This window comes from Nelumbo lutea, chromosome 6 (assembly GCF_056320005.1).
Source record: "Nelumbo lutea isolate HS-2025 chromosome 6, American lotus-T2T, whole genome shotgun sequence".
Classification (NCBI taxonomy): domain Eukaryota; kingdom Viridiplantae; phylum Streptophyta; class Magnoliopsida; order Proteales; family Nelumbonaceae; genus Nelumbo; species Nelumbo lutea.
The window spans coordinates 34,094,505-34,107,136 of NC_142689.1; the positions used below are offsets into that span (position 1 = coordinate 34,094,505).

General features: G+C 34.9%; 1 protein-coding gene across 2 annotated transcripts; it reads right to left on the reverse strand.

Annotated features, from left to right (window-relative positions):
- Nucleotides 1-769: 769 nt before the first annotated feature.
- Nucleotides 770-11,475, reverse strand: LOC148848460 (F-box protein At4g22280-like). Of its 2 annotated transcripts, XM_088948470.1 has the most exons (5): nucleotides 10,802-11,475; nucleotides 9,653-10,640; nucleotides 9,300-9,473; nucleotides 7,413-9,221; nucleotides 770-1,228 (listed from the first exon to the last, which is right to left on the reverse strand). In XM_088948470.1, exons 2-4 carry the CDS (start codon nucleotides 10,613-10,615, stop codon nucleotides 8,844-8,846), a joined length of 1,515 nt encoding a protein of 504 aa, XP_088804596.1. In that variant the 5' UTR covers nucleotides 10,616-10,640; nucleotides 10,802-11,475; the 3' UTR covers nucleotides 770-1,228; nucleotides 7,413-8,843. The 2 variants fall into 2 exon arrangements, with proteins under 2 accessions (XP_088804596.1, XP_088804597.1); XM_088948471.1 differs by lacking the exon at nucleotides 9,300-9,473.
- Nucleotides 11,476-12,632: the final 1,157 nt, after the last annotated feature.

The following is a 12,632-nucleotide window of genomic DNA, read 5'->3' on the forward strand; positions in this document are numbered from 1 at the left end:
ATATTTATAACTCCACATGATCAACTTTTGAAGCAATGTTCAACCAAGGTAACAGCAACTTCTACCCAAACCATAGCCAATCAATTCTCTTCCATGAAACTATCATATCATCAGATGGACTTCGGCCATGTTTAGGAGTGCTTAAGTTAAAAACAAGTGCTTATTTGAATAAGTACTTATTTGCATTTGATACCCAACTTTTTCAAAAATAAGCACTTATTTTATATTAGGCGTTTGGCAGTCTTTTTCTCTAATAAGCACTTAAATAAGCATTTGTGACTATTTTGTCCTTCATTTTCTTTCAAATTTTCAAAATGTACCCTTTGAAGGCACTTTTATTAAATAATTTTTATAAAAACACTTTTATGAAAATCATTTTTACAAAAGCACTTTACAAAATCCTAAAGTGCTTTCACAAAAGTACTTTTATAAAGTGCTTTTGTAAAAATGCTTTCATAAAAGTACTTTTATGAAAGTGCTTTCATAAAAGTACTTTTATAAAATTCAACTAGGGATAATTTTGGAAGAAAAAATTGAATAAGTGCTATTGTATAAGCACTTAAAAAAGCTGGAATTTTGGGCTTAAAAAATAAGCCCTTATTTTCAAAATAAACACTTATTTTGGGCTTATTTCCCAAATGCCAATAAGTGCTTAATGGTCCAAATAAGCACTTATTTTTAAACACTCCCAAACATAGCCTTCATTCATCAAGAAAACCAGAGACCAGAGCCAATCAAGTTGACTAACAGGAGACCACTTCACCTCATAGAAAGGGAAAACTTAGCAGCTTGGCTTTTAACAGCACAAAGAGAGTTTATTTTATTTTATTTTATTTGATGCTGAGTAAAGGCTGCATATATTGATATTATGGGTCTTAAGACCCAGACTGCTATTTATTTTAGAAATCCCCCTTGTAGGCCAGACTGGAACCATCACAAGATAAGCACCCAAACCCCTAGGTTATTCTTGAGGCAATGGAGGGAAACTATTAAAGCCCCCAATACCTGAAGCAAGGTGATTTTCCACATGCAAGACTGAGTTCTTTTTTTTTTTCTTTTTTTTCAGCTTGAACTCTAATTGTATGAGAATGAGACAAAGGTCTACAAGTGATGTTCCTTCCCCTGGGCCAGTCCCCTTCCCCTAGCAGCCAACTATAGCCTGAAGCATGTGCTAACTTTGAACCATAAGAGAAACAAGTTCAGCTCCAAGAGATGTTCCTTCACCCAGCTGAAGAAACACAAAATACACAACCTTAGAAATATAGCCTGCTTAAATACTAGTTATAAAATACATTATCATCAGGGGTGAGGGGATAATATTCTAAAGGGTGCACCATTTAGAGGCTAATGTTCTCAAATGCTTGTATTATCTACTAGAACTCACAGAGGTATAGAGGCTATATATATCAATCTCCTTGTATTGTCTTGAGTACTTGGTACTTGTTATTATAACAGTATGTAAATCAAGAGACAACTAGACTAAGAAATGACTAAGATATTGTAATAGAAGTATGTAATAAAAAGAAATGAAATCTATCAAAAAAAAAACAAACAAACAAGAAGGCAAGAAGAAAATCCAATTACAGAAACCAAAGGGAAACCCTGTCATTTCATCTAGTAAATCCTATTTTGTAGGATGATCTATTGAAACAGTATTAACAAAGATTTCAATTGCCTATAAATCTTCTTTACAGGAGATGAGAACCACCCTATCATTTCACTATTTCAGATAGTAATAAAAATCATTGTCTTCAGTAGCTCATGAATTCATCATACATCAGAGCTCATGTAACTGAAAGGCACAATGCATTTTTCATATTTGCTAAGGTGGGGTTTAAGTTTATATCAATAAGCCCAAAATGTAAGAAATTCAGTCTAAAAATCTTAAGCATCAAAGTGATGAAGACAAACCGCAAGGATTAGACATGACCAAACCAAATGGAATCCACATATTGGGAGAGAAGAAAGTAAAGAAAGTGAAAGAAGAAAGCCATATTCTGATCAAAACAAGAATTAGAAATCAGGGCCTGTTAGAAATCCTTATCACAAGTCAGATTTGAAATCAGGGCCTGTTAGAAATCCTGGTGCAATTCCATTTCTGTGGGAGAAGATCCCAGGAAGACCAAGGGATGGAGATACACCCCAAGCACGGCCTAGGGCAACATTTCTTAAGGAGCTGGTTGTCTGCCCATAATGTATTCAGAAATGAAACCTGTTCTTTTTTTTTTTAATGGTGGATTTTTTTGGGGGTCTCCCTAGTGCATTGTTATTTACAGTTACTCATTGTACCTAAGTCAGAAACATATCCATAAGTGACCTGCTCATCAACCAACAGTTCAGCAGGGAAAAATCTTTTATACTAAATTTTAATTTTAAATTCTACTACTAATGCTTCCCTCATATCTTTTCTTCCTTTTTTCTCCCCTTAGTTTTTGGAATTCCATCTAATTTATCTTAATTAGTACTGTACATTAGCTAGCATGTTTATCTTTTAGCCTAAATTTCAGGTTCAACTCAATTTACTAACTGTGATCTCTGAAATGTGGTTTGAGTTTGAGAGTGTAGTTCAGATGTTCAATGTGCTGAGTACACTCAATCTGAAACCCAATTGACCCAAATCCAATTTTGAGTCGGGTTGGCTCAGGGTTGGGGGCTTCAGGTGTTAGAGAATAAAAACCTATTAAGGAACTACATGTAATATTTTCAGATTTATGGCTAAAGATAGTTTATTGAAGGCATATGGTGGGGGATTTACAAGACCCACTAAGGCACTGACAACCCATATCAATCAATGACCTATTTTGTATATCATGTACGTGGTTTGCAATCCAACATAATCCACTTACTTTAACCTAAGTAATGAATCACCAATGCAGTAAGGCATTTTTTTTTCAGATTTAAAATGGTTTGGAAGGCACACTATTTAGATAGAATTAAAATTTTTCATTCAGTTGATTTGGCATGTCAAACTCCCCACTAGGAATTCGTTAATTCAGCGAGGGCTTCAAATTCCAAATAATGCCATGTGTGTCATTCTCATGAGGAAACTCTGAAACATCTTTTTCAACAGTGTCAATTAGTAATAGCACTTTGGTATTTACATAATATCTATATTGATATTGTAGCTGATTTCCATCATTGGTTCCCTAGTAATTTGCATCAAGAGGCTTTACATAAACAAGTGTATCTCTGTTTCACTTTAAGTTTATTTGGAAAATTCAAAACCAAATAGGTTTCAATAATCAAAGCTTCCACTTACAAGGAATTTTCTATGCAATAGTTATGTTGCATAAACAAGTCTTCAATCTACTGGATCTGCTTTTACTAGTTCGCAAAAAAAAAAAAAAAAACAAAAAAGAAAAGAAAAGAAACAACAAGAAGGATTCCAGAACACCCTAAGCTGTCCTAGAAGCTATTTAACTTTAATTCATCCAACATGTTAGGTGTGATCCTATTTCTAGCCAAAGAATCCATTTCTATCTAAAGCACCATACAACCATTCTGTATATCCCTCTATAGAAACAAATCCATCTGAAATTTGGTTTCTTTTTCCTCGTTTTCTTTTGAATGGAAACTTTAATTTTATTAATTGTGGATAAAAAATAAGCTATTTATAGACTGGTAAAAAAATGCTATTACATAAGTGGTTGTGCCAATGCGCCCCAAATACAGATTTAGGACAATATTCCTACTTATAAAAATGTAATTTAATAATTTATAATGTATCTAAGAGAAATTTGGTGAAAGGATCACCAAAATGAACTTTGATGATTGTCAATCTTGGCCCATTCAGGGTGGGTGATTCCAATGAGATGGATGAGTATTATTTAGCATAACCATTTTGGGGAGACTTGGGCAGGAAACTATTGGGAGATGAGCTCTATTCTCTTCTACAACCTCCTTCATGGTCCTTGTCATGCTAGACCTACAATTACAGTCAATGTGACAAGATGGCTGCTGGTAAAATATAGTTTCCGGTAGGATATTACTATTTATCTGACATCAATCAGTATGCAGTTGATGGCTGATTAAGAGCAATGAAGAATCCAGTTGCAGCATATTAAAAGCATGACCCATATGAACCAATATGAAAACTCATTGTTTTTTTTTTTTTTCCAATGATGTCAGTTATGTTGTTCAGAATTTAAGATATTTCTTAGAGTCTATTTAATTAGATTTTTTGAGTTTGTACTACTTTAAGGAAAAGAAATGATGTTGTATTGCTAGTTGGTCATTTTAGTTGGAGAATGACCTGATGAAAGGTAGGGTCCTGGCTATGTTGCATTGAAACTTCAAAATAGGTGTCATGTCAATCTTGGTCTCTTTGGACTTTTAATGTAAATCTACGATCAACACCTTGCTAATCATGTTAGTTGTTATAGGTTTTATAGAATATATGTTAAGCCATTTCAGTATGAAACTAGTCATAATAAAAATCTCTATTTTTTATGTATGTATAGAACAAGGGGAAGAAACTATGAAAGAAGAAATTGAATGTTTATAGATTTCTGCACCAGGGACAATTTTGTAATTTGGGGGTTTCAATTTATGGTTAGTTATGACTTTTTGAAAGTTATTTTCTATTTTACTAGCATATTCAGAACAGGGTTAACTGTCTTAGAGGGTCAAATTCATTTAAAGAGTTTTATTAGAGTGTTAAAATTTTGAAAAAAGATGTAATTATGCCACTTTCCTTTCAGCCTGTTTTTCAGAGGTTATAAGCTTCTCTGCTTTGTGAGTGTAGTTAAACTAGCAAGGCATATATACTCTAAGACTACAACTTTCCAAACAAAAGGAAATGATGGAACCAAGCCTACATTATTTTAAAAATATCTATATGGCTCTGAGATCTCCACATATGATTTAGATTCTAGATATCTTCATCATGCACAAATATATATACAAATACACATAATTGGTTTGGGTCTTAATTAGGTTAGAACGTATAAGAATCTATCTCAATCCTACTATAATAGGGATTCAAAATGCAGACCCAGACCCTTGAGCAGTTTCAAGGGGTTCTCACCCTCCATAACAATATTAATTTTCGATAAAAAAAAAAATGTAGACTCATACCCTGTGTAAGAGGGACAGATCAGTTTGGTCTGGGACAGTTAACCCAGATCATTGACAGGCTACCTATATCAATGAATATAACTTGGTTTATGCTGAATTAACTCAACCAACTAATCTGCAGTAAGCAAGAATGACCCATATTAAAGATGATGTGAAAACTTGAGATGGGGGAATTTTTTTGATTGGTAACTTGAGATATAAGGAATTTGGAAAGGTGACAAACAGGAAACAAATATAACTTGATACAAGTAAATAAAAGATTGAGGACTTGTGCATCTCGATACATGATAACAACCACACCATGACTCCAACTACCAGAAAAGATGAAAAAATCCATTAAATATTTCGGGAGATAATAATGAAACATAAACCAAAAAGAGCCAAGAAAATAACCATCTTCCCCAAAATACCACTTCCTCCTCAAAGCCATATTCATCCAAAGAGACACACTTCTTTGACACCATTCTCACAAGAAGGATCTCTACACCAAAACTGTGGAATTCAGACATGGTCTACAAATTGTGTAGAATCTCAAAACTTGCCGCCAAAGAACAACACAGCTAATGGAGAACCTCCTACAGAATTTGTCTTGGGTTTGCTCCCTACTGATATAATGTTTCTCTTTCCAACCTTTTGTGGCAAGGTTGGAAAGGGGAGTTTAAAACTCAGTCAGCTGGAATAAACTCTGTCGCCCTATATCTAGGGGAGGTTTGGGGGTTAAAAGCTTAAAAGGATTCAACACTGAACTGCTAGGGGAGTAGTTTTGGAGGTAATAATGAGATAAGGGACAGTTGTTTGCCTTTGTAATCCTGCCAAGCCTCTCTTGGCTTCAGCACATCCTCTCATGTACTTCTGTTTGTTTCTTCTTCAATAAAAAGTTATCTTTGTTTCAAAAAAAAATTGAAGTATGGGTTAAGGGATTGAACCTAGGACATAGGGGAGATTACTACTCCATGTGGCTATGCTCTTTAGAGAGGGGTTAAGAAGTCCTATACTAAGTTCATGAAGGGAATCGGTTAAAGAGTCTTTCTCTCAATTGTATCAATTAGCCTTCAACAAGGAAGCATGGATGGATGATGTGTTCAAATTCCATGGAGACTCAGGTTGTTGGAATCCCACCTTCAGGAGAAGGCTTATACAACAGTTTAAAGGGAACAGATACTTTTCCTGTTTCAAGGGTATGACAATCAATGGGAAACTTTGAAAGAGATCATGTGACTTGCCTCTGAATTAAAGGCCTTGTTACCTAGTTCCTAACTGTTGGCTTTGTTTTGGCACTCCAAGGCTCCAAGCTAAATGATGAAAGCACTTCAAATTCCTTGTTTATGCTAAAGCTTGACGACTACAAGACTGAAGGGATGATATTAGCACCAAATAATCCATATAATCTCTACCCTTTGTATCACCGACTCTACAGCACATGTAGGCAAGAATCATAATAGCAATTCCTTTTGTTGATTTTCCATGTCAATCTTAAAGATGGAAGAGAAGAATTAAAAAAGGCCATTACCCAATGTTGCTCCCATCTATCTGGGGTCTTGGGAGGTTTGGACTAGATATGAACCTAACCTTTGAACAAACACCTCTTTATTGAATCAAGAAAAAGGAGGTGAACAATATGTCCTATTATTGAATCAAAATTCCTAAAAAGAAATTAAGTGAAGTGCAAACTTAAAAAAAAAATCAAATAATCTGAAATATATTATCCTGTCCACTCACTAATATCTGCATTGAATAGGTCTCTTCTAGTATAAAATAAATAAATAAAATGGAATTGGAAAGCAAATTTAAGAACAAAAAAAAAAGGCACTTGAGCCCTGCACCTATAATAAGCTCTACCATTCCTTTACAGATATCAAAAGAGCACAATACCTTATTTTGGTCACTATAAAAGTTGATTATAAACCAACACACATCAAAGAATTTCTAGTCACAATGTCACATATTGGGAATACAGTTCCCCTGATGTTGGACTAAACAAAGCTTTCAACTTATAAAATGACTTGAGCATTTTGAATAGAAATTATATTTCTCCTTACAATACAATGGAACCATGTAAGGGCAGTCAGAGAGTTCAACACCACATAGAAACCATGTCTTCACCATTAGATCTTTTTGAAATAAGAAGTCAAATGCATATCACTTGTTTAGATCAATTTTAGATCAGACTTGAATATCATCAAACACCACAAAAAGAAATGGAATCCAATTGGTTTGCACAAACAACAATCTACATTAAAAAAAGATTACTAACTAATCAATGAATATATGCAATGGATGAAAAATTAACTTGTTAACATATCTAATCCGTAAGAAAACAATAAGTTGTATATTACCTATTCCAATGATTTTGTGTCTTTGGATGATTGATCACAATTCGCAGAAAGTAGATAGCCGTTGGAAAGAGAAAGCCACAGGAGAGAAAACTGTCAGAGAGAAAGCTGCCGGAGAGAGATAGTCGCTAGAGAGAAAAACATCAAAGAGATAGTTTGCTTAGGGAAGAAAACCTAGATTTCAGTCCAAAGCTCTTGCCTTCAATAATTGATTGTCAATCCCCAATCGGTTTGTGGACTAATCAGCCAGAGAAGGGAGGAGGAAGAAAGGGGAGAGGGCAGGATGTTTGCTTTGAGAGAGGAAGAAAGGGGAGAGGGCAGGATGTTTGCTTTGAGAGAGGAAGAAAAGAGTCACTCAAAGAAGACTTTCGTGCCTGACTTTTTTGGGGTTCCAAACCTTCAAACAAAACAACAACTCTTCCATTTTTGTCCGCCAAATATGAGGTAAAAATCTAACGATTGAGGCATCAAAAAATGCCCTCTATAACAAATAGATGAAGTTGGCTTCTTTAATATGTTATTAAAGGCATTTATTTTGGACCGCCTCTGGGCAGGAGCCTCTAAATGTATATATTCTAGTAGTGCATTTTCCATGTCAATCTTGCATAGGATCTTTGTGATGCCACTTCTGTTTCTTGAACCCAATCATTTCATTAACAATCAAGAAGTGCCTGAAGCCACTTGCCTTCACAAACACAATCTGAATAGTTGATTAGTGCAACGAATTGGAATTAGCACTTCTTTCAAAATAGACCTTGTATAGACACTTTCCATGACTTTCATGATATCCACACATAACTTCTCAGAATTTATTGTAGAACTGCACTGGACACCCCATTGAAATGCAGTTCCTAGCTGAGATGCTTGAATAAATTCTTATTTGTACTGAACAAAATAAATTCTAGCAATGTCATTTCAGGTCTTCAGCAAGGCCTAATCAGAGGAAGGTTTTGATGAACCAAACCAGAAAATGAGAATGTCATCTCAGTGTCTCTCCAAACAGAAGGATCCAACTATTTCGTTTTCATGTGTAGTGTAGTAACTGGCATGAGAAACATATGATGTCGGATGACTCAATCTGAAGCCAGCTATTTGATGGACCACAAATGAGCACCATGCCATCTTTTGAAGCAAAGGAAAAGCAGCTCGATAAATTCCAATTACCCAGTTCAAAGTACTTGTGGTTTAATTAAAGAGAAAACAACCAACAAGAGAAACTATTAGTCCAGTTGATATAATCAAAACAACTGCATGCATCGCTGATTGCTTAGGAGTCCTATCAAAACCAGAAGTGGTAATCAGCAGTGGTGGCACAAATGAACAGAAGAAAAATCCATCTCCATATGTGGAAAAAGTACACATCCTGATTGGTGAAAGTATTGTTGATAAATGAACAACAACAAGGACTACAACCAGAGCCAAGGAGTCTAAATTCTAAAAGTTTGAGAAAATGATATCAGCATTTGGAGACGTTCTAGGGAAATTTATAACCTTCACAGTAACCATAAAAGCTATCTGGGATCTATTCTCACCAACACAACCATTGCAATCCTTGCTAATAATCATCCTCTCGAGGACATCAGAATATTGTAGCAAAACCCTAATGAGCTCAATTTCATGTTCATGACTCTTAAATAGTTCTTTGACAGCACTAAAATCATCTTCCTCCTCTTGGTATATGCACCACCCCTTAAAAAAGTTGTATATCTTAATAGTCCTGACATTCCGCATGAGAGAAGAAAAACAATGTTCTTGAGATCTCCAATACTCTCTTTCACTGAAATCATATTGATTCTCAATTTCATCATCAATCTGAAATTTTAGGTAAAAATTTTGTTAAGATAAAGTTAAAAAAAAGGGAAAACCAAAGAAAAAAAAATGTTATTATACATCAATATTTGGAGACGAGGTAATATTTATAACAAGAGTCTCTAGCTCAGGAGAGCTCCTTAACAAATAGAGAATTCCGGGGAGCTCCCATTTTGTTAATCTCGTCTTCAGTTCGAGACATTTGACATTAAGATGAAGGGGATCTTTGTTTTGCACCTCCCATGTAGACAACATCTATGCAACAAAATAAGGGGAAACGAGGTTAATTTGTTAATTATTTCTTATCACTACTTAAAAGTAAATTTTATTCTCAATGACTCAAATTTGTCCAGACACAAACTATTTCAACAAAACTAACATTTTTTCCAGTTTGAATTGAAATATTCCACAAAACATAAAACAAGTTTGCATACCTGAATAAATACACAGTCAATTGTAAGATCTTGAACATGATGAAGACTATGAAGAAACAATTCCAGTTTATCAGGCAAAGCATCTTCAAGATCAAAGCTAGCTTTCAAGAGAGATGACAATCGCTTAATATGATATTTATCTCTTAAGAGACATCCTTTCCATTCCAGAGAAAGCAGATTAGGAACATCAATCACCATTTCAGTGTCATCAAAAAATTCAACTTGATCAATAATGCGCAAGATGTTGAGATGCTTAGTTGGAATAGAGATGTTGAGGTTCAGATAAATATTACAATGCTTCAATGACAACTCTTCAAGTACTGGACAATTAGAAGTCAGAGCACTAATTGCATTTGTAGGTAAATCAACAGCGGTAAGACACAAGGTTTTGAGTGATCTTAAATGTATGGAAGTAGAAAGATTGAGATCACAGTAACATAATTTTAAGCTTTGCAATGTTTCACATCTATAAATAGCAGGAGGTAAATCATATAATAATTCATCTCCAGGTAAATAACTTCCTGGAAAATCTTCATCAGAAAAATCTAGATCGAGTTCCTCCACATCACCATCTAATGCATAATCAATCCATGAATCAACTTGATATTTTTTGATGTAGTAAGTATCTACGTTAATGCACAATTTTTTAACCCTGGAACCTTTGTGACGGAAAAGTAAAGTTTCAACAAAAGAAACCCTACGCTCTCCTGTATGTCTATCCTCTTCATTCCATGGCCTTAATGCAAAGTCCAGAAAAGGGATATTTCTCCACAAGTATCTCCATCGTCTTGACAAGAAGCTGGTCCGAATAATCTCTTCCATTGACATGAAAGACATGATATGGTGAAGCAGATCGTCATGTAAACCGCTAAGCAAATCACGGGTTTCTCCTACTAGGATTTGAGATCCATCTCCTCGTGTGACAGATAGCTTCTGCCTCTTACTACCCTCTGCCTCCTCCATTATCTTGGATTACCTTTGAACAGCACTATCGAGAATTGAAGGGAAGAAAATTCAAGATTTTTACGATACCCAGAACGTAAAACAAATCGAGAAGGCAAAATACAAAGAACTAAGAGCAAAACTCTATGAATTAAATTGAAAAGAAAAAATAAACAAATAACGGAAGAAATCAAACAAGAAGCGTACCCGTCGAGTCGATTTAGGCAAATAGATTTGTAAATTCACTCCAATCCCTTTTGATAATGGCTTTGAAATACCATAAGTCGGTTCGTGGAAGGAAGAAGGCTGACTGGCTGAGGATGAGAAGCAGTCAACCCAAAAGAAACAAGGGATGATAGCACTATAGCAGTTGAGTTTCGTGAATACATGAAGGGGTAATTTCGGGAATAAATTAAAAGTGGGAAAGATTTCGCTTTTCACATCGAGAATTCAAACCACTACAAACAAACAACAACCAGAAAGAATCATGACGCCTGATAGTGGATAGATGGCCACAGGCGGCGAAGGGCGAACAAACGAATAAAATCTAACTTAAAATCTGAGACACTGACGATCCATCTGTTGCAAAATTTGATTCCTGCGAATCTCAAGTCAATTTAAGGTTGTGATTCCCGCGAGTGCAAATCTCCCGACACTCATAAATCTGATCTAGGTGGTCCGAAGACAGTTGACAACGATGCTTGAGTCACCTTCAATAATAATCTTCGATTGAAGGAATTTGGCAGATATAACATGAGCTTTGAGAGTAGTTCAGGTTTTTGGCCTCGTTAGATGAATACTCACCAACGTTTCGACAGTTAATTCAAACAATTCTCTCATATTCATCTCTTACAATGACCCGAATCACGCACTTACCTACATGGTTATTTGATGCAAATTAGCTTTTAGGGGCGTTATGAATCAAAAAAAAAAAAAAAGAACTTTTAGGGGCGTTTTTTTTTCTGGATTTTAAGAGGGGTAAAGTGGTCAATGGGATTTTGGTTCCCATTAGACCTGTTCATGGGATTTTGGCAAAAGTCAAGTCTGAGCTCAGTCCATGAACAGGTCTTGTTCCCATTCATCAAGAATTTCATGTTTATTTTTCAGATTTATATTTGACTTGGGAAATTTTATTTTTCTAGTATCATTTATCCGGGTATCATCTTCTAATTGGATAAATAATTTATCCATTAGGGGAAAATTGTAACACTTGAATGAGATAAAAATGTTCCTTTTAATAATAGATTTTTATGATTAAAATTGTCATTATCTTATTTACGTCAGAAATAAAAGAACATGAATAAATACATTTATCCGAATAAAACTTACCCAGATAGTTGCATTTAATCCCACTTTATTGCAAAGATTTGATTATCCTGGCTAGGTCTACAAGAGGCTTATCTCCCATCTAAAATTCCATTTTTATCTTTTCTACAATAACGTTAGTTGAAACAATCTTATTTTGGAAAAGTTTTGGATTCCGTTTTTCCAAATATTCTTTAAAATTATACGGCAAACTCTAGACTAGTCCACATATCTCTGATTTCATTACTCATTACCCTGTCCCACCATTCAACTAGGGATTCTCTGGTGTTGGTCTCACAAGTCACCATAACAAAACTAGCACCACTCCAAATTTTCTTAGCTTCATGAAAAATAGATGATTCATGACCTCGTCTTTTCTGTAAGATGAACAATTTGAGTCAATGCCCAGACCCCAATTTTTTAATCTAGCCTTAGTAAGAATTTTACCTTTTAGGACCAAGTACATGAAAAACTGGATCTTAGGAGAGCATTTCAATTTCCAGATCTTTTTTAGCCTAGCCTCGATGATGTCATCATTCGAATTCTCCTCTAACATATTATATGCCGATTTAATCGAAATTCAACCATTAGTGCTAGTTTCCATATCATAACATCATCTTTATCCTTAGATGATGGGAATTCAAATTAATATACTAATTGGGAATTTCTCAAATCCGGTACCGGATTTGTACCTCTGGCCTCTAGGGATGGACTTAGGAAATATATAGTTTAT